The sequence below is a fragment of the Rattus rattus genome, chromosome 5 (assembly GCF_011064425.1).
Source record: "Rattus rattus isolate New Zealand chromosome 5, Rrattus_CSIRO_v1, whole genome shotgun sequence".
Classification (NCBI taxonomy): Eukaryota; Metazoa; Chordata; class Mammalia; order Rodentia; family Muridae; genus Rattus; species Rattus rattus.
The window spans coordinates 9,263,987-9,284,466 of record NC_046158.1 but is presented as its reverse complement, the minus strand read 5'-3'; the positions used below and the strand labels follow the sequence as shown (position 1 = coordinate 9,284,466).

At 53.1% G+C, this 20,480-nt stretch overlaps 1 protein-coding gene across 3 annotated transcripts in view; it reads right to left on the bottom strand.

Moving 5' to 3' along the window:
* Vav2 (vav guanine nucleotide exchange factor 2) overlaps window positions 1–20,480 on the bottom strand; it is a 168,381-nt gene that overhangs the window by 116,849 nt on the left and 31,052 nt on the right. For all 3 annotated transcript variants that reach the window (XM_032902989.1, XM_032902990.1, XM_032902991.1), the window contains exon 2: window positions 9,656–9,772. In XM_032902989.1, the coding sequence (XP_032758880.1) occupies window positions 9,656–9,772 (117 nt within the window). The remainder of the gene's footprint in view (window positions 1–9,655; window positions 9,773–20,480) is intronic.

The window sequence follows — 20,480 nt, the reverse complement described above, 5'->3', positions numbered from 1 at the left end:
GAGCTTGCCTGAGGACTCACCCTACAAAGGAACATTGGTATGGGACCATCTGGTCCACGAGGAGAAGCATGTCTCACGTGGAGCTGGGACAGACATCACTCACCAATAGTTGAGTGTTCCAGGATTCAGTCAGTGTTATCAGTCAGGCCGTTCCCTCGACAGACAAGAGCACCCCAAAGCCTAGGAGAAGGTAGCAGGCCATCCAAGTTTCCCCAGTGCGGCAGGTCCTCCTGCCCAATCCAGCTCGGTGGAGGAAGGAGTCTTTTTCAGTAAGTGGTGCCAGGTCATCCATGAAGCCTGAACCTTCCTGTGCCACATGCCTGCCCTCCAGCACTCCGACTTGGCCCACGGCACATTCACCTTACGATCTAGGGTCAGACCCCACAAGCTCCAAGTCTTTCCCTCTGCTGCCGTCCCTCTGGCTTACTGCCCTGAGCACTCCTCAGACGCCAGAGTCAGAGCCCTGCCCTTCATCACCAACACTAGAAAAGCGGTATCAATCCTTAGCTCAGCCTCAACCCTTCAGCCGCCATTTCCCAGACACCCAGGGGGCCGGCACACAGCTCTTCACAAGGCTGGTGTTGACAGTTACTGACCAGAAGTCAGTCGCCCACTTCCCCTCCTTCCAGCCTGTGAGAGGTAAGCAACTTTAGCCTGAAAGCCTCAGAGCTGGGTGCAGTGAGGACCAGAGCATCTGCCCAGCACCCCCAGAACCATGAGAGATACGATGCTCTCACAGGCAGTTAAAAGCCAGAGAGGGTGTGTGTGCATGTGTGCATGTGTGCATGTGTGTGTGTGTGTGTGTGTGTGTGTGTGTGTGTGTGTGTGTGTGTGTGTGTGTAGTGTATATGCACATGTGCGTGTAGGGTGTATGCACATATGTGTGTGTGCACACGCATGTGTTTCTACATATACACACTCAGCATGCCTGATCTTCAAGTTCCCCTGAAAGGGTGGGCTTACAACCTCCTGAAGTGACATCCACTAGCAGAGGTGTGGAGGAAAGTCTTCCAAGCAGGAACTGGAAAGTCATTGCCAGCAGCCCCTGCCAGGGCTCTGTCGGGAGCCCTGAGGGTGCTCCGATCCATGGCGGCTGCATTTTAATAAGTAATTAGTACGAAATGGATGCTGCAAAAAGGTCCAAGTACCTCCCAGACAGCATTAAGCCAAAGCGTGCAAATGAACTTGGCACAGCAGGGGCTGGGGAGAGCCATCAGCCAGCGGCAGGCAGAACGTCTCAGGAGAGCACAAGGCCCACTCAGCAAACTTCCTGAACAAATATCAGGGGGAAATGTGGAGACCTGAGGAGGCTTGAAGCCTGGGTGTGGAGATCAGAGGTCTCTGGCCAATACTCATGGATATGGCTGCTTTCGTCTCTGACCAAACAAGGCTGGAGACCCATCCACACACAGATTCCTAAGTTATCCCTCCAGACACCTGACAGTAACCAGGGCAAAGAGGCAGTGTGTGACATGACATCCGAAGCTTGGTAAGGCCCCACGCTCCGGGCAGTTAGAACAGGCATGGGGTACACCCCTGTCCACTGCCATGGGCTACAGCCTGCCCACTTAGTCAACATTGATACAATCCCTGTGTGACTCCCTAGACTTGCCACTTAAAGGACATACCACAGGAAGATATGCGGTTGTCTCATCTGATCTCTTCCCCAGAGTTCTCAGGGGACACTACAAGGAGGCAGCCTGTGTCAAGCCTGGTGACATCTGGGGTCTGCTTCAGGACCCTTTTGCTCAAAAACTCTCAGCTGACCCATTTTACCCGGCTGCCGGAAATACCTGCAAATTCGTCCCTCCCCCCACTCCCATCCTGTGACAAATTCAGAGGACAAAAGGTAGCAGATGTCCGGAGAAGGGGATAGGTCAATGAAAGGGGCCACAGCAATTTCAGGGGAAGAAACCAAACATCTGGGGGGGCAAGCCGGTTTCCTCCTGTGTCAGCTACAGGTGGTGTCAGGTGCAGGGCTTGCCATACTGTAGGACTCTGTAGAAAGTGCTACACAGACTAGTGATGAGAAGGAAGAGGGCCAGGGGGATCGGCAAGGGCCCATAAGGTGCTGGAGAAATGGCGGGACACAGAGAGAGTCCCTGAAGGCTCCTGACACACGGCAGGACATAGGCCGGCGAGCTCTGCCTCCCCACCACCGTATACCCTTCAGAACTCTCCCTTCCTTTAAACAAACTGCCACACCAGAAAGATGGGGCTGAGGTGATTCAGCTGGACTCTGTCCCCCTACTTCCTGCTTCCCTGGGAAGCAGGGGAGAAGTGTCGAGACATGGCTGCCATCGGCGAAGCCACAGGCTTTCTCTACAGTGCTACCCACTCAGAGATCCCCTGTCGGCGCCTTCCCCTGAGACACAGGCACATTACTACGACTGCCCAAGCAGCTGACCAGCTTCCACACTGCCTCGCAGCCTTCAAACCACCGTCTGCCTTCCACACTACTTCCTGGCCTCCTCTCCACCCTACCTTCTATTCCTTGAGGTTCCTGTGGGATCAGGAGCTGGCGGGTGGAAAGGACATGGTACTGGTGACAGACACCAGTCATGACCTCCATGGAAGTGAGAGGACTCGGGCTCAGAGGCTGCTGGGTAAGCAATGCCAGAATCATCTACTGGCTGCTCAGCCCATGCCCAGGTCTTGCTAAGGGCCCGGTCAACTGCTACAGAAGGAGGAAGTGCAGTGACGTTTCTCACTGATTGGGAGCCATGTGACCCACCGCAGTAGCTCACTGCCTGAGATCAGGCTGCTATCTGCAGTACCATCTGGGGTTACTGCAGGTTCCCAGGTGAGACCCCTACTCTCTGCATGAGTAGCCTAGGACATCGCTCTGGAAACCAAAGCTCCTCCCAGGGAAACCAGCCTCCTGTCCCCACTGAGTCAGACCTCCTGGAGCAATCAGGGTTCCCTGCCTCTTAGACTCTCCCACACTAAGGCCCGGCCTCCATCACATCACACAGTCACACCATCACACCGAGGCTTTCTGTACCGGTTCCTAACAGGAGCCCATTCTCCACCAGGACTGGACAGTGTATGTGAGCACTGAAGACACGGGTCTGTGGACACTGCCAAGAAGACAGAAAGCAGGCAAGGGAGCCAGGTTGTCAACTGTACCATCCGGGCAAGCTCACTTAGCAGAGCCAGGGTCTGACAGAGGGAGGCAAAGAGGACAGCATAGAGCCAAGGGGAGCACAGTGCAGGTCCAGGGAAGGCTGGAAGGCTTCCGGGAGGGAGGGAGGGGAGAGAGGGAAGGAGGGAGGGAGGGAGGGAGGGAAGGATGGGGGGATAGGGAGGGAGGGGGCTAGAAAGGGAGGAGGAAGGAAGGAAGGAAAAAAGAAAAAAGCCAGGTAGTGGTGGTGCACACCTTTAATCCCAGCACTCAGTTCGAGCCCAGCCTGATCTACAGAGCTAGTTCCAGGATAGCCAGGGCTACACAGAGAAACTGTGTATGTGGTGAGTGGTGTGTATAGTATGTGTGTGTGTGTGTGTGTGTGTGTGTGTGTGTGTGTGTGTGTGAGAGAGAGAGAGAGAGAGAGAGAGATGTGTGCATGTGTGTGTGTGTGTGTGTGTGAGATGTGTGTGTGTGTGTATTTATGATTTGTGTATGTGTGTGGTGTGTGTGTATGTGTGTGAGAGAGAGATGTGTGTGGTGCATGTGTGTGTATGTTTGTGGTATATGTATATGTGTGTATGAGGTGTGGTGTATGTGTGTGTATGTATGGTGTGTGTGTGTGTGAGATATGTGTGTGTGTGTGTGATGTGTGTGTGTATGTATGTGTGTGGGGGGTGTATGTGTATGATATGATGTGTACAGTGTGTGTGTATCACACTTTCCAGGGATGGGTAGGAGCTAAGGGGCTCCCTGTCAGCACAGGTCAGCTGTCCCAGGAGGATGTAAGGAAGCTACCAGACTTTAAGAAGGGAACTAAAAGACAGAGGCTTAGGAAAGCTGGGGAGCACAGCTCCTAGTGGGAAGTGAGGAAGTTCTAGGAAGGAACTGAGAACAAGGGGAGCAGAGGAGGCAAGTGTCATGTGACAAGAACTTCAATCCAGAGCATCCCCTAGACCAAGACGTGCCCAAGAGATTGTCCACTTGCAGCAAAGAGGTGTCCCTTAGCATGTGATAGGGGCCCAGTAAGGTCAAAAGAGTGTCCTGGCACACGGGTGTGGCTTTTGTTGTAATAGCAGACAAAGCAGGCAGCTCTGGGGTGACACTTATCTGTTAGAGGAGGAAAAAAGAGAGCTGCCGGGAAGAGGTGGGGTAGACGGGGAGAGGATGTGGGGGAAAGGGGTGGAATCGCGTCTTTAGTAGAGAGAAGCCCACGTGGGCACAGCAGGCCAGAGAGATGGCCAGATGGGCACCTCAGGAGGGCGCATAAGCCGGAGACAGAGATGCTGAGGAGGTGTGGTGGGCTGCAGAAGCCAGAGAGATACTTACAAAGTATATGAGAAGAAAGGGGCCAGTGGAGAGAAGAGGCTACTAAAGAGGCGGGCTCTAGAATGTGGAGTCAAATGTAGTGGTGACCGAAAGCAGCAGAAACAAATCATCCACCTGACACCTTAGGAGAGTCAGATCGGCGGCTTGGTTCTGGGAGGCTGAGTGCCTGGGATAGGGACTCAAACATGCCATCTCCCAGGTTCTGGCGCCGGGTGAATGAAGAAAGAAGCATGAGACTGTTCCCAGGTGTGGTTATGAGGGAGAACACATCGGGGCGGGGTCCAGACTAACCTGGGTGTGGGGAGGAGAGAGAAGGAGCACAGAGAGCACCTAGGAGCCAAGGGCGGGGGGCGGAAGGGGAGGGAGGACGACACTGGGGAGGGCTAGGGCACAGTGCGGGCAGGCGGGGTATGCCATCAGGATGACTGTAACAGCTGCCAGTGAGTAGTTAGACACTGGTGGCCAGAGTCTGCTTTGCTATGCTTAGCAGCACCCCAGTTAGCCTTTTGTCCATTTGAACTCCTTTGAGACCTAACAGAGACCACCCCACTATCCTCCCCCTTCTCCGTCTCTCCCTCCTGCCTTCTTCCCTTCTTTCCCTGTTTTGTGATCCTTCGAAGGATACACTTTACCTTTGGAAACCCTGTGACCTTTCACCTCAACCTGAAAGGCAGGTTAATATGCTCAACAATGGTAGCTGCCATCAGAGACAAAAATGTCAATGGCGACAGATCTTGGTCCCTCCCTGTTCCCTGCTCCAGCACTGCCACAGCTCTCCTCCATGCAGGCCCAGCAATGGCTCTCCCTACACAGGAGAAGACAACACAGCAGTCACTTGCACAGATGTGAAAGTGAGGCTTAGAAAACGCCACAGCGCAGAAGGCAATGACCCTGCACCTCCTAGTGCAGAAAGAGGTGGGAATCCAAAAACAGCCATCGACCAAGCAGGAAGCTGGCCACTCTCTGTGAGCCTCAACTTCCTGTTCCACAACCTGAGAGAACAAAGCCGGACAGCACAGGGGACTGACGTAAAGGCAGTGCCCACATCACAGGGCAGAGGCAACTGCTATCCTGACATCTGTCATTTCTAGGAGCTGAAATCTCAGAGGAAAGCAAACAGAGTCCTCTCCAGGGTCCCCATCACATTTCCAAAGGGGTTTTAGGTTCCAAATTCCTAGGAAGAAGCACTGGGTTGGCCACAGTCCCTTCTGCCCTGGGCCTCCCCAACTGGACAGATGATGGCAGGGACAAGGCCAGCAGATTACATCACTAAGTAGGCAGGCACCTGGCTGCCAGGCCAGAGCCAGCAGCCAGAGCCTGGCTTCCGTGCAGCAGCACAGCCACTCTTGGCAATCTCCCGGACAGAACTTATCTGAACTAAAACCTATTATCTTTAATGTAACTCTTCGGAAAAACACCAGGGAAAGCAGCCCGACAGTCACTTCCGGAACTAACTTCTGGATCCTTCAGATCTTGCTGGAACCAGTAGGGTGACGGACCAAGAGCAGGAAGAAAATGCTTAACACTAAAAAATGACAGGACGCTAAGGATTCATTTCCTTGCTGAGTTCTTCAAGCAATGCCGGAAGTGCCAGCCCTGATTGTCCATCCCAGAGACTCAAAGACCAAGACTATCAAGAGTCGGGTCTCACCCAACCTGCTCTCTGCTCTCTCCCCTCCTCCCCTCTCCCCTCCCCTCCCCTCCCCTCCCCTCCTCTCCCCGCCCCCTCTCTCACCATGGCTAGCCTGACTCCCACGGAACCTGAAACAAAGAAGGCCCCCACAAGACAGCAGGAGAGATCAGGTAGGGTCACAGGGTCAGGGTTTTCCCAGTTTTTCCTAGGGCAGTGGTTCTCAACCCGTGGGCCGCAACCCCTTTGGCAAACCTCTATCTCCGAAAATATTTACATTGCAGTTCCTAACAGTAGCAAGACTGGCCTTATGAAGTTCCTACTTCAAAAACAGTTTTATGGCTGGACTCATCACAACATGAGGAACTGTCAAAGGGCTGCAGCACCAGGAAGGCTGAGAGCCACTGCTCTAGGGTCTCAGAGAACCTCCCTCCCGGGTATTCTAAACCAGAAAACAGAACAGAACCAAGGGGTGGTGGGCCTCGCAGCCTCCACTGCACCTGCCTGGCTCAGTTCCAGCATAAACAGGATGGGGTGAAGCCATCATGACCAGCAAGTGAGGACCTTCAGTGAACACAGCCAGTCCAGCCCCACCTCTGACAGTACCTAGCTTGGGCACCCAGCCGCTCCTTAACATACAGACTTGCTCCCATGTCGGATACACAGCCCTAGCATCTACCACTTAAACCTCCTCCAGCCCCAGGTCTAGCCTTGTGCTAACCACAGGTTGTCCCTGTAAGAGGGAAGGACACTTGTCCGACTGAGAGAAGCTGATGGGTGAGCCTGATGTGGAGTTGAGCCACAAGGGCTGACGAGTGGAGAGCTGGTCAACTGCACTCAGAACGAGCACCCAGCACACAGCACTGAACAGGGTGGTATAGCGCCTCAGGGTTGTAGCCTGCTGATGACAGAGCAAAGACATACCCAGCCTGCCGAGTTCCAGCGGTCCACAGCTTTATCCTCCAAGGGTGCAAATGCTGTGTCTTTGCAAACAAAATGAAAGATGCACCCAGGGAGAGGCTGGCACCTTCCTGTGACATTCTGGGTTGGTTCCTTCTAGCACTGGTAGTCAGACAATGCTAACAGCATCAACTCAGCATGAGGGGACACTACAATGGCCTGCTAGCCTGCTGGGCACTTCTACTCCCACCTTCTATCTCTCTCCCCTATCTCTCTCTCTCCTCTCTCTCCCCTCTCCCCTCTTTCTCTCTCCCTGTCTCTCTCCCTCTCTCTCCTCTCTTTTCCTCTCTCTTTATCTCTCCTCTCTCTCCTCTGTCTCTCTCTCTATCCTGTCTCCCCCTCTCTCCTCTCTTTCCTCTTGTCCCTCCCCTCTCTCTCCCTCTCTCATCCCATCTCTCCCCCTCTCTCCCTCTTTCCTCTTTGTCCTCTCCCTCTCTCTCCCCCCCTCTCTCTCCTCTCTCTTCCCTCGCCTCCCCCACCCCCCTCCCTCTCTCACAGTCTCACACAGCATGCACAGTCTAGAGGCACCGGGTTAGGTGTCCATTCACACAGCAGGGACGCAGAGAAGCCCAGTCCACCCAGTCCACCCAGCCCACCCAAAGCAGCACCCAGCTCCTGTAGGGCAGAGCATGAGGCTGGACCCTATCCCTCAGCTAGGCTACAGGGTCTCCACCACAGGGTCACCTCCAGCCCCAGTACCCCACCCTATGACTCAAGGTCCAAGTCCAGCATCCACTCCCATTTCCCATAAGCATATGTTGGGACGATGCCAGGGAGGCAAGAACAGAGGCCAAGGTGAGCGAAAAGACCCTGGTGAAGCCCCCACATGCAGCGGGCACACGGCACTCACTGCAGGGCCAGAGCTGCCCGGTGAAAACTGATGATGATGACAAGGGACCCTTCTTTATAAACAGCCTGACCACACAGTTGGCCGATAGAGTGATGGGAGTTAATCCAGATTTATGTGCCTTACATCATGCATTCCACCAGAGCAAATTAAAATCAAAATGAAATTACATGATATTACACACTGAGCACTCCCGGGCTGAACAGCTGAACAGAGTGTGGGTTTGGTTAGAGTGCTCCCATCTTCTTCTCTATATGGTTATTCCTGGTGTGTGCGTGCGTGTATGCGTGTGCATACGCGTGTGTTCCGGTTTTCCCGTCTCGTTCTCTATACAGTTACTCAATGCCTGGTGCGTGTACGGATGGGTGTGTTCATGTTCCAGCACTCTCCAACATCTAGGCCATCAGCCCCTCCTTCCCAGAATGTTGTGGCAAACTCATCTCAACGACTTCCAGGAAAACCAGGAGAGAATCCCAGACAGACCTATCAGACAGAGAAGCCACTCACAGGACAGGACACCACCCAGGCGCCATCTAAACAGAGGGAAATGCATGATATTGCATGAGCCTCCCTGCACCTGCCAGGACCTCCGTGCGGCAGAGACCTTGCTCTACACTGCTTGGCCTTGGCAGCTTTCTGGAGCCTTGGTGCAAACCCCCATGACCCCTTCATTCTTGCACCTAGACAGCTAGAGGTCTGGTCCCTCCTCCTCCTCCAGTCAGAGCTGCAGTAACCGAAAGAGTCTCTCAAAAGGAGACAGACGCGAGGACAGATGAGGCCAGTAGCTCCCAGAAAGCCCCAGTCCTGAGCACTAACCTGGCCTTTGAACACCACAGAGGAGCCCCTTGAGGAGCAGACTGCTCAGCGTTTATAACTGAAAAGTTTGTTCTCCTGTTCACATCCCAGACTCATGGCCGTTTCCTCAAACACCCAGCCCCTGAGGATGGTCCTCAGGGGAGTCAGAAAAATGCCTGTCTCTGCCGCTTCTCAGCAGCCGGCTGAAGCAGCTCCTTAGAGGCCACACCAACTGTAAGGGAAGGGCAGGCAGCGTGGGGACTTTAGGAGACAAGCTAAGGTCTGCACCTCAACTCTCAGTCCCCCACCCAAAAGACATTACAGTCATGATCCTACCTAAAAGAAAGTAACGGGGCTGGAGGCATGGCTCAGTTGGTAAGGAACTTCGCTAACGTGAATAAAGCCAAGTTTGATCCCCACCACTGCAAAAACCAACGATAATGAACACTCTGACCCCAGGCACCCACAGGGGCAGGAAGATCAGAAATTCAAGGTCACCCTTAACTACATACAAAGTTCAAGGCTAACCTGAACTACATGAGACTTGTCCTACAGGAGGCAGAAGCAGGCAGATTTCTGTGAGTTCAAGACCAACCTAGGCTGTTACGCAGAGAAACCCCAGGTGCAGGGAGCAAACGAAAAATGAGTTGCCAATGTTTCCGGTGGTACCTAACCCTGTCACTCCATACCCATGCTCACCAGGAAGTCACCAATGAGGCCCAGCCTCCTGGGCTTTTGCATCTGCATCTGCCTGGCCTCTGGTTCCTTTCCCTCACTAGGGGGTGGCCTGGCACACACAGCTTTCATGACTTCCTCTAGATTCAGGCTTGGGTGGTTCCCCCCGAACTGAGAGGGAGGATCCACTCTCCCATTCCACCCAGCCACACAAACCTGGCTTCGATAGGCTCCCATCTGTGACACAGAGTTGGCAGATGGCCAGTCTGTGCAAGCGCGTGTCAAGCCCACTCACCTTTCCGAAGTCTCGGACATCAAAGAGGTCGAAAGGGTCAAACAGCTCACTGTTCCTTAGTCCAAATTTGTCGTGGCAGACTTTGAGGAAGGTGCGAATATTCTTCAGACACAGGAACTAGAGAGAGAGAGAGAGAGAGAAGCATTAGTAAGAGACTGATTACAGAAAACGTCAATCACATCTGTCAAAAGCTCCTGCCTTGGAGTGACCACGCAGAGGGACGAAGCAGTTTCACAGAAGACATCCCCATTACAGGCTGAGGAGGAAGGCTGGAGCTCAGAACCACCGCAGCCTCCAGGCTCCCCCAGTGGGTGGAATATTCCATTTGCGTTGGTCGGAGGGTGGGACACCAAATCAAAGGCAGCAAACACACACCCTGCCCTGGTGCATCCTATGCATCCCAATGCTGACAGTCATGGCAGCGAAGAAACATGCTGGCCTAGAGTCAGCAAGCCTGACAGAGCACATGTGGCCATCACGCTCACATGTACACACTCCTTAAACCCATGTGACACATCTCTCTCTCTTCACAGGAACCAAAACCAGCAACCATGCTGTGTCCCTGACCACTAGGACCTTGGAAAGGAGCTGTGCTGGACACAGCAGGAGACTGTGGGAACGAAAGGCTGTAACACCCAAACCAACAGCTCAGCACCACCTCTCCCTGACTTGTGTCTGGCGTCAACAAGATAGCCAACTTCTAGTCCCTGTGGAGATTCAGCTATAAAGAAACTGACAGGAGAGACTGGAGAGAAGGCTCAGCAGTCGAGAGCAGGTGCTGCTCTCTGAAGAGGACCTGGCTGAGGTTCCCAGCACCCACCACAAGTTCACACAGCCTGTAACTCTAGCTCGAAACGGAACCCAGCTCCCTCTTCTGGCCTCTGTGGGAACTGCATGCACACATACACATAAATAGGCACACATACACATATTAATTAATTACACTTTAAAACAAGGGAACGACTTTTAAATTTTAAAGAAGCTGACAGGAAGGAGGGAGGAGGCTCCAGCATGGGCTTTAGAACTGGTTTAAATCTTGTCTGCCCATAGTAAGGAGAGAGATGACCAACAGTGGTCCATGCTCCTGAGGTGCTTGCTAGGCAAGTATTGCCCTCTTAGAGTAGGCAGGGGCAAACAGTATGTGGAAGTCACTCAGTACCCAACATGGCTGAGCAGAGCGTTCAAGAGGCAAGGACCCAGCACCCAGAGCCCAATACAACTCAGGATTTTAGGCCAATCAATACCCACCCCTATGGCCAAACCCTAGCTCATCAGCAGTGTAGACAAATGAACAGATTCAGATGTGACAGGCCAGAATCACAAACAGCATAAACCCCAGCTAAGCTCAGGGGGACAGAAGCCCCAGTCCTATGCCACCACCTCTCCTGAGAGGATACAGGGTCCCTCACTACCTCTGCCATGGGCCACACATGCTCTCTACCTCTGTCTCTCTCGGGGTGTGTGTGTGTGTGTGTGTGTGTGTATGTGTCTGTGTGTGTGTGATGTGTGTGTATGTGTGTATGTGTATGTGTGTATATGTGTGTGTCTGTGCATGTGTCTGTGCATGTGTGTGTATGTGTGTATATGTGTGTGTATGTGTATGTGTATATGTGTGTGTCTGTGTGTATATGTGTGTGTATGTGTGTGTGTGGGTGTGTCTGTGTGTGTGTGATGTGTGTGTATGTGTCTGTGCATGTGTGTGTATATGTGTGTGTATGTGTATGTGTATATGTGTGTGTATGTGTCTGTGTGTGGGTGTGGGCGCACACATGCACATGCTCGCACACATGCTCGAGCAAACTCACGCACACACGTGCGCCTGTCTGTCCTCTAAACAACATTTAGGATGAACCATGCACACATTATGCCTCATCCCTAAACACCTGAGCACACATTTCCTGGAACAATGACATCATCGCACATGTGCACAGCACAGTCAAGAAATTAGCACAGATGCCACCCAGTCTGCGCATTACATTACATAAAAGACACCCAGAATGGCCTTTATGGTAAACAAAAAGGAAAGGATGTAAGGGGGGAGGGGGGAGGGGGAGAAATCTGGCTATCGAGGGAGGAGGGGGAAGGAGGAATCCGGCTGAGTCCAACCCAGGACCATAGAATATTGCTGCCACTTCTCTTTATTTTCCACTAAACCAGAACTGAAATGCCCTTTATACACTCTGTCCCATCCAGTCTATGTCACTAGATCCAAGTACCCAACAAGCACGTGAAATGCTAAGCATGGCTGAGAAGCACCGATACGGAACACATGGGTACAAAGTGTTCCTCCTCTTGGTCCTCTACAACCTGACGGCTCTGAAGAGCACCGGTTCCGTGAAGGCCCTACAGTCTAGATCCAGCACAGAGAGCATTAAGGGAGAAGGGCCTGTGTGAGTGGTGACAGCCTGGGAAAAAGCCACCCTGGTCGTGGACGGGTCACGCACACACTGCTACACCATAAATGCTTAAAGCACCAAGCTGGATGCTTGGAAATTAGAGGGTAGAACTAGATAGAGTGGCCCTAGGAGGCTGTGGAAGGATGATGTGTTCCGGGCTAGCCTAGGCTACCTAGCAAGACCCTGTCTCAAAACAAAGAAAGGATGAATAAAAGGAAATGGTCAAGACGATACATGCTAACATATCTCAATTAAAAGACTCAAAAAGACAAACATGGAGACGGTGAGACCCACAGGCAGAAGACCACCAGATGGTGAAGGCTGCTGTACTCCCGACAGCAGCTGAAGAGAGGCCTGAGGTTCAGCCTCCCCGTAGAACGCCATCGCAGCCAGCCTCTGGCCTCCACCAGCAAGAGGGCACACTTCTGCTCCTGCGAGCCACAATTCAGCAGACTCACACACTTAAGCAGAAACCAACAGTGTGCACACACACACACACCAGCCTGGAAACTGGGGCGAGGGGAGGCTCTGCCCTGGAGAGCCCCCGGCGCCACCTCCTGCCTCCCCTGCCCTGTGGAGTACTGAGTTTCCAGCCTGGCTCAACTATTTTTGCCCAAGGCTCCTCTCTAATTTCCACTAAGCATTTATTTTGATTCCTCCCTGGCCTCCCATTTTGGAGTTAATTACACAGGTCCCGACCATAATGATGGCCAGCGAGGCCAGGCTTCATTCCGGGGCTCAGCATAGGCCAGTATCCCTTGTCCAGTGGTCCAGCCTCAGCCTGCACCCACCCCACCACCACTCCCACCAGTGACCACTTGGGCAGCCTAACCTTCAAGAGCTCCGCCCCTGGAAAACAGCCACACAGGCAGACGCTGGCTTCATGGACAGGGACAAAGGTCCTGGACAGTGACATGAGTATCTACCAGGAAGCAGCACGCACACCACCTTGCTTCCCGCCCTTTGTGAGAGCATCCCATAATCTATCCACTCTGTGTCCTCATTCATTGCCATAGTCCTGTGAGCCATCTTATCTAACTTAGACAAAAGGAAACCAAGGCAGTAAATGAGCTCAGAACTTTGGCACACAAGCTGACAGCATCAAGGGCCACAAAGGAGCCCATTATCTGCTTCAGAACAGAGGGGCACTAGAGATGAAACGGTTCTGTGGAGCACAGGGTCACCCGCTGCCCATGACTACCAACAACACACTTAATTCCCTCTCTCACTATACAATTAGGGAAACTGAGGCTCAGGGAGGCAGGGGTGGAGCGAGGCAGAATACCTGGCAGAGAAAGACAAACCCACAGCTGTTATCAGCCTCTCCTCTTCCTGTGGAGGCGGGGCTTCCCGTGGGGGCGGGGCTTCCCTGGAGGCGAGGCAGCAGGCGCTGCATCTCAGGTGCATCTCAGATTCCTTCTTCCCTGAACTTCCCCAGCACCAGGAGGGCATGAGGTCAAGACCCTGCCAATAGGAGCCACGCGCTCCCATACTATAGAGACTGGCTCAAATTCTAGACAGTCCTGAGGCTGTGGATGAGAGAGAGCGGCCTGAGGCTACCACAAGCCTGTCTCAGCATGGTGGACCTCTAGGGTAAAGGTGAGTGAAGTGTCGGCACATGACAGCACCAAACACCTGGTTGCTGGTCCATCCTTGTTGCATCAGGGGTATGCGCCATTTTCTCACTCATCTGGCTTAGCCTTCTGGGCCTCCATAGGACAGCCAGAGGCCAGGGCAATTCTGGTGCGTGTCCACGTGAGTAATAGGGCTGGCTCTCCAAGGGATGGCATGTACCAGGCCACTCTGTTTGTTTAAAACACTAGAGAGGACACAGGCCAGCAACTCCTATGGTCCTTGACTCTCCCTGGGTTCCACTTCTCGGTCAAACAACCCTACTTAGTGTGGCCTTGGTAGTGGGAAACCCAGAGTAGACTGTGCTGGAAACAGCAGCAGCAACTCACTGTCTACCAGTTCCCTGAGGATCTAATCAGGCTGAAATCACACTGGCAACAGGACAGCCTCCAAGCCCAGCTACCCGCACATCTCCCCAGCGGGACAAGAACGGGGTGGGGGAGGGGGCATTCCCTGTCATCTGCCATTCAGCTATAGCATGGATGGGGGCACACACCTGAGCCGCCAGGAGGCCTAACAGCACAGAGGGGAGTTTTCGGTCCAGCCCAAGTGGTCCCACACAGCCACATCTCTGTGGGGCTTTGAAACCACCTGGCCATGGTAAAACAGCTCCCCAGTCAAAGAGAGACCCATCAGGAGAGACAGCCTTTGGCTGTGGAGACACCAACTTTGTAGGGCATCTGGATACTGCTGGATGAGGGGGCCAGTCAGGCCTGCTGCTCTAAAAAAGCACATGAATGTTCCATGCTCAGCTGAGGTGTGGACATAAAGTAGAACCAGACCAGGGGTTATTCATCCTCCTCAGGCCGCCCAGTTAGCTATGGTCATGCTTTGTTTCAACACACTGCCAACTTGACACACTCGAAAATCACCTGGAGATAGGAGTCTCCGTCTCCAAAGGGATCGTCACATGGGGCAAGCCTAAGCGCATCGGAAAACGTAGATATTTACACTACTATTCCCAGCGGTAGCAAAAGTTACAGTTATGAAGTAGCAACAAAATTTAATGTTATGGTAGGGGGTCACCACAATGAGGAGCTGTAGTAAAGGATCGCAACGGTAGAGAGGTTGAGAACCACAGGTTTAGATCAAGTTAGCCTCTCTGTGGGAAAGTATCTTGATTAAGTTAATTGAGGTAGGAAGACCCAACCCACTGTGCATGCCAGCCACTGGTCTGGGGACTTGGACTCTTAAGAACAGAGAAATCTAAGAAGTAGCACAAGCATTCATTTCTCTCTGCTCTTAACTGTGAGTTTGACGGAAGTAGCTGCTTCAAGTTCCGTTGCCCTGACTTCCCACAACAGAGATTGTGAGAAATCAACTCTTTCTCCCTCGCCTGCTCTTGCTATCACAGTGACGGAAATGTAAGTCAGAACACTGGCCCTCAGCCTGGAGTGTGCAGTTTGAACACAGGGTGATTCCAGCACTGACCACTGGGGACAAAGGCCAATCTTGGGTCTCTGCCCTAAACTCTTGCCATCACACATCTATAAGATCTGGATCCCAGTGCACAGACCATCCCTGTGTCCTATACACCAACCAGCTTGAGCAGTCTGTTCATGGGCAGCCCAGGGCCAGGGCTCACGGCACGGCAGCGGCATAGTCCTGCCTCACTAAGGATGAGGGTAGCTCTGTGCTTCCCAGGACGGCTGGTCTCCAGGACGTCTCTGCCTGTCAGCCCACCCACCCTAAGAGGCCATGAAAGGATAGCAGGATGCCCAGGACTACCCTCTGTCTACCACAGACGTGGCTCCTGGCTCTGGAGCCACATCTCTGAAAAAAAGGGTCCAGCCCAGAGCTCCAGGCCCTTCCAACTCTGACCTCTGGGAATCTCCATGGCTGACTCATGACAGTCACAAAGGCCCCACTGTACAAGGTTTTCCAGAACTCCAGGCACTACGCCAGAGCCCTACCGAGCTGCTCACAGCAGCCCCAAGTCACTACATCGATAAAGAAACCCAGGTTCCAAGTCCCCCTCCTGGCTGGTCAGAGCTCACTAGCCAGGAATCACCCAGCCGGGGCAGACCTAAGACTTTCGATCTCCAAAGCCAGACTGCGATAACCGTTAAGCTACCCTGTGCAGGTTTCAGGACGGAAGGACAAGACATTTTTAAAGAAGCCAGTCTTTTCGGGAAAATTTAGTCTTCAGCAGGTACGGGGAGGTACTAAGAGCCCAGCCATTGCCCGGCATCCCCATACTGACCCGGACCCAGTACCTGCAGTACAGAGAGAGGCTTTAGAGCATTTTGCATAACCAACTGACAGGTGTATGCCATTCGCAGTCAGAGCCCCGAGGACTTCATACACCTGCAATCCTTCCTGACAAGGGGGCTTCTTCGTTCGTCCCCTTTGGCAGATGCACAAACTTTAGACGTGAGGAGCAAAGTGACTTGAGGTCTAAACCCAGGGCTGTCCCTTCCCTAGAGCCAGCTAAACCCAGGGCTGGGAAGGTAGAGACTCACTCTCCTACATTTTCACCTCCTCATTTGGCAATCGTCACCAACAGAGCTCTCACCTCGAACTTTTACCTCCTTGTCCCACCTTTCCGAATACCCCTCTCCCCGCCCCCAGGCCACCAGGATTCAGCCACATTCTGGCACAGACCTATAGCAGGTATGCCTGGGGTTAATAGACTGGACTAACCAGTGTGGTGGAAGCCTGCTCCCACTTGACAGCCAATTGTCCTCCTCAGGGCTCAGTTTTCTAATCTGTAAAATGAACACAAATTCTGCCCTCTCCACAGTACTGGACCACTTGCTTTAGGATAAACAACAGCTGACACAGGCTACCTTCTGAGGAGGTGAAGAAGGGCCCTGGGCCATGGTGCCTTATCAGAGCCTTGAGAGCTGTACCTAAGGCTGATACTAGGCCACACCTGGAGTGGACCAGGAACCTTCCTTGCCACCCACCATCCACCCTAGTGATGGTAGCCTGGCACCTGTACCAGGTTCTACCAACTCTTGCCTCCAGAAAGCAGCTGCACAGGGCATCGAGGGCATGGAGTCTCTAGCTAGAGACTCTGGGGGCAGCAGATTCAAAGTCTCTGCTCACAAGCAGTCACCCTAAGACCTACTCCCCATGTTTCCTTGGTGCACTCAAGGGTCTGCCAGAGACCAGCCTCACCCATCACAGGCCCAGGAGGACTGGGAAGGCCACACCCAGGAAGGGAGGCACACAATTCCCCAACCCCCACAGAGAACAGCTCTGTTTCAAAGCCTTAAGGGCTGGGAGAAATGGGGATCTCACAGGCAACTGCCCTGATCTGTAGAAAGGCTTGGGAGAATACCAGTGCCCACTGGCGGTCCTTGCAAAATATTTCAACAAGTGGATTTTTTTTTTTTTTTTTCCCGGAGCTGGGGACCGAATCCAGGGCCTTGCGCTTCCTAGGCAAGCGCTCTACCACTGAGCTAAATCCTCAACCCTAACAAGTGGAAATAAGACAGGTCTGCCTGCGTTGTCTCCGCTTCTGGCTGGCATGACCCTGCGCCTCCCTGAGGCCTTGGGTCCTGCCGATCAGAGCCGACTCGCAGCTAGGGATGACTTTGATCAATAAAAAATGGGGAAATGAATTAATGTCTTGCTTTATTTATGCCATGCTCGTCCCAAGGCCATTTAAAGCAGCGTCATTACGATTTAATAGGTTAGTTTGCTGAAATGGATCAAATTTGGGGCTCCTGGAGTAGATAAACAGGAGATCCTGGGTGACAAGCGGCACAGACAGTCCCCAGGGCACACACCGAGGCCACTTGCTTCCTCTATGTCCCTGGATAATACCCAGCCCACTGCAGGGGCTTGAGAGCTGGTAAACAACCGCCCATGTCCTCCAACTGCAGGCACAACAGCCTTGCATCGTCCCAACAAAGGGGAATATAGCCACCCTAGCATCAGAGGTGCAGAGAGACAGACAGAGAGACAGACAGACAGAGAGAGCTGTTGCTACTAAGGAATAACCGGATTTTGGAAACAGCTCGGCTAAAAACAGCCAGGCAGGTGGAATTGGGGACCAGACACACCTGACACACCTTCTCTCTTCTCTCTCTCTCTCTCTCTCTCTCTCTCTCTCTCTCTCTCTCACACACACACACACACACACACACACACACACACACACACAACCTCCGCATTGGAGGGTTGATTGACCTCAGATGCCAACAGGCTGGGACAGACTGGAACAGGGCTGCCCAACACCATCCCACGGTCACCCACAGCACCGCATGACACTTTCCAGGCTGTGCCCTGGACCATCATGACACCACAGGCCCTGGTGGGGAGACAGTTGAGATGGTGTGATGTCAGACTCCCTGGGAAGAGTCCCAGCCAAGCCATCCACTGCTGTCCGTGAGCACACTGTGGAGAAGGCACGGAGGGGGTGATCTGAGGAGCACAGGGACTTGATTATGTCTGGATGGTTTAACATGAATACTTCCTGCATGCTTCCTCAGCTGTGCACACCTCGTCAGAAGAAGTGCCAGCAGCTGGGGATGAGCCTGCTGCTTCCAGGCAGGGGATGGCCAAATTTCTCCCATACAGGGTTGGAAGACGGAATGGCCCCATGAGAACTGAGAGGAAGCAATATTTTCTTTGCACCCCAGATCTGCCAAGGGTGGGCCTTGCTACCACCATTACCCCTCTTAGGATCTGCACGTCCTCAGTGGAGGGAGTCCACCGGCCAGGAGCAGGCAGAACACAAGAGATGAGGAGCAGAAAGGACAAGGCTAAATGTACCATTTCCCAAGGTCCGCAGGCCGCGGCGTCATTCGGAATCAGCACTGAAGTGCCAGGTGGCATTTCCACCTTCTCCAACAACAAACAGCACCAGATGACTGCCAGGCTGGGCCAGGCATTTTGCCAGGCCTATTATACCACTGTGGAGCTCCTTCCCTCAGACGTACCCTTGACCTGATACAGAAACAGTCGGGCGTCAAGATGGATCCCCAGAAAAGCACCAGAATCACTGGCTACACTAGAAGAGTTGAAGACCCCTACGAGCCACAGCCTCTGTCACACAGGACAGTGGTCCCTGCAAAGGCCAAGCCTGCACCCCTCCTGCATTACCTTGGGAGTAATAATCTAGATGACCCAGAAAGGAAACCAATGTGCGGTTCAAAACCAGGGAGTCGGGTTGGGATTTAGCTCAGTGGTAGAGCACTTGCCTAGCAAGCGCAAGGCCCTGGGTTCGGTCCCCAGCTCCGGAAAAAAAAAAAAAAAAAAAAAAACAGGGAGTCCTCCAGGCCAGCCCTGTGCAAACAATGCCTCCAGACCCTTCTGGAGACGCTGTTCTTTCCCCTAAGTGCCTGGGCTCTGACCACCCTCCTGCCGCTCCCTCATAAGAGGCCATGGGTGCTGCGGGCAGGGACGCTCTCACACGCTCTGGAAGTCACACCGGGCCCTCCGTCCCCTACTTCCCAACCTCTTCCCTCCAGGTTTGCCTCCATCTTCCACAGAGGTGTGGGCACCTCTGTTGCCTGCTCAGCCTCCACAGGGGGCTGTGAAACCGGAAGGGACTACTGAGGGCACTGGACCCTTAATTGGAACTTGACTAGATTCCGAAGCACTGCAGAGTGTTACGGCACATGTCCAGGCTTGTCTGGAAGGTGCTTCCAGGGAGGATGGAGGGGGAAGACACACGCCCCAAATGTAGGCAGTGCCACCCCATAGGCTAGGGTTAGGATGGAATACAAGTCAAGGAAGAACCCACCAGCACATGGTATTCACTCTTTCTCCCTCTCCTCCTCCTTCCTGCTGGCCGAGAAGCAAACTACATACTCAATACTACTACAACCCTCTTGTCACAATTACAGACCAAAACCCTGAGAGCTAAAAAAAAAAAATCCTTCTCCGTTAAATTGGGCCTGGTACTGTGTCACAGCGAGCAGAAAACTAGCTAAGCCCTGCAATACGAACTTGACAAGTCTATGATCCAAGCCAAAACCCCAAACCCTAACCCAGCCCTCAAATCCCAGGGGCTCCCAAAAGGAGGACAGGAATGAAGCCTGTTTATAGCCCTTGGACCCAAAAGACCCTACAGGCACAGGCATTCCATTGGCAAAGGCTCCCCTTTTGATTCGGAGACTGTGGGATTCCCCCAAGCTATTGTCAGCAGGGACTGAACCTAAGAAACCAGATTCTGTCATCGAAGCCATATGGGTCCATTTGCATCCAGAGCCCAAGTCATGTGGAGCAGTTTCCAGAGCCGGTGGGATGGAGCCTTTTACAGAAGAAACTCGCTGGTGGCTAAGCAGGTGGTCCACTCATCCAGAGATAAGGGGAGTTTGGCCCAACCTTCGAAGTACCTGGAAACAGAGCGACCCAGGAAAGCACTCAGCTAGAACTGGAGAGATCAGGTGGGCAGACAGGAGACTCTGTGCTTGGCTCTGAGACCCTATCAATACACAGACACTTAACTGCAGCCTAAGCTCAGAAGACATAGCCTGAATCCAGCAGAGGTGGCTCCAAGAGAATAAATGGTCTCTCTGCCCAGCCACCCTCTCCTCCCGCCCTCTGTGTAGCTAATGGCCTGTTTGAGCCTCAGGGATAAGAGTGGCCCACAGTATCAAAACTTCAAGGTCAGGGTTTTCAAAAGCAAAGGTTTTCTATAAAGCTAGCAGGAAATTGCTTTTCTAGTATCGCCTTGTATAACCATTTTCCTTAAGCCGGCTCAAAATGCCACCTGAGGGTTCAAATCCCAGTCTCCGCTGCCCAACTCTCCCAGGCAGGCAAGACTCTGAGAGATTAGCCCAGATGCTGTCTCGCCACGTCCTCACTAACTCTCCCACCTCCCTCACCCCCTCCTCCGC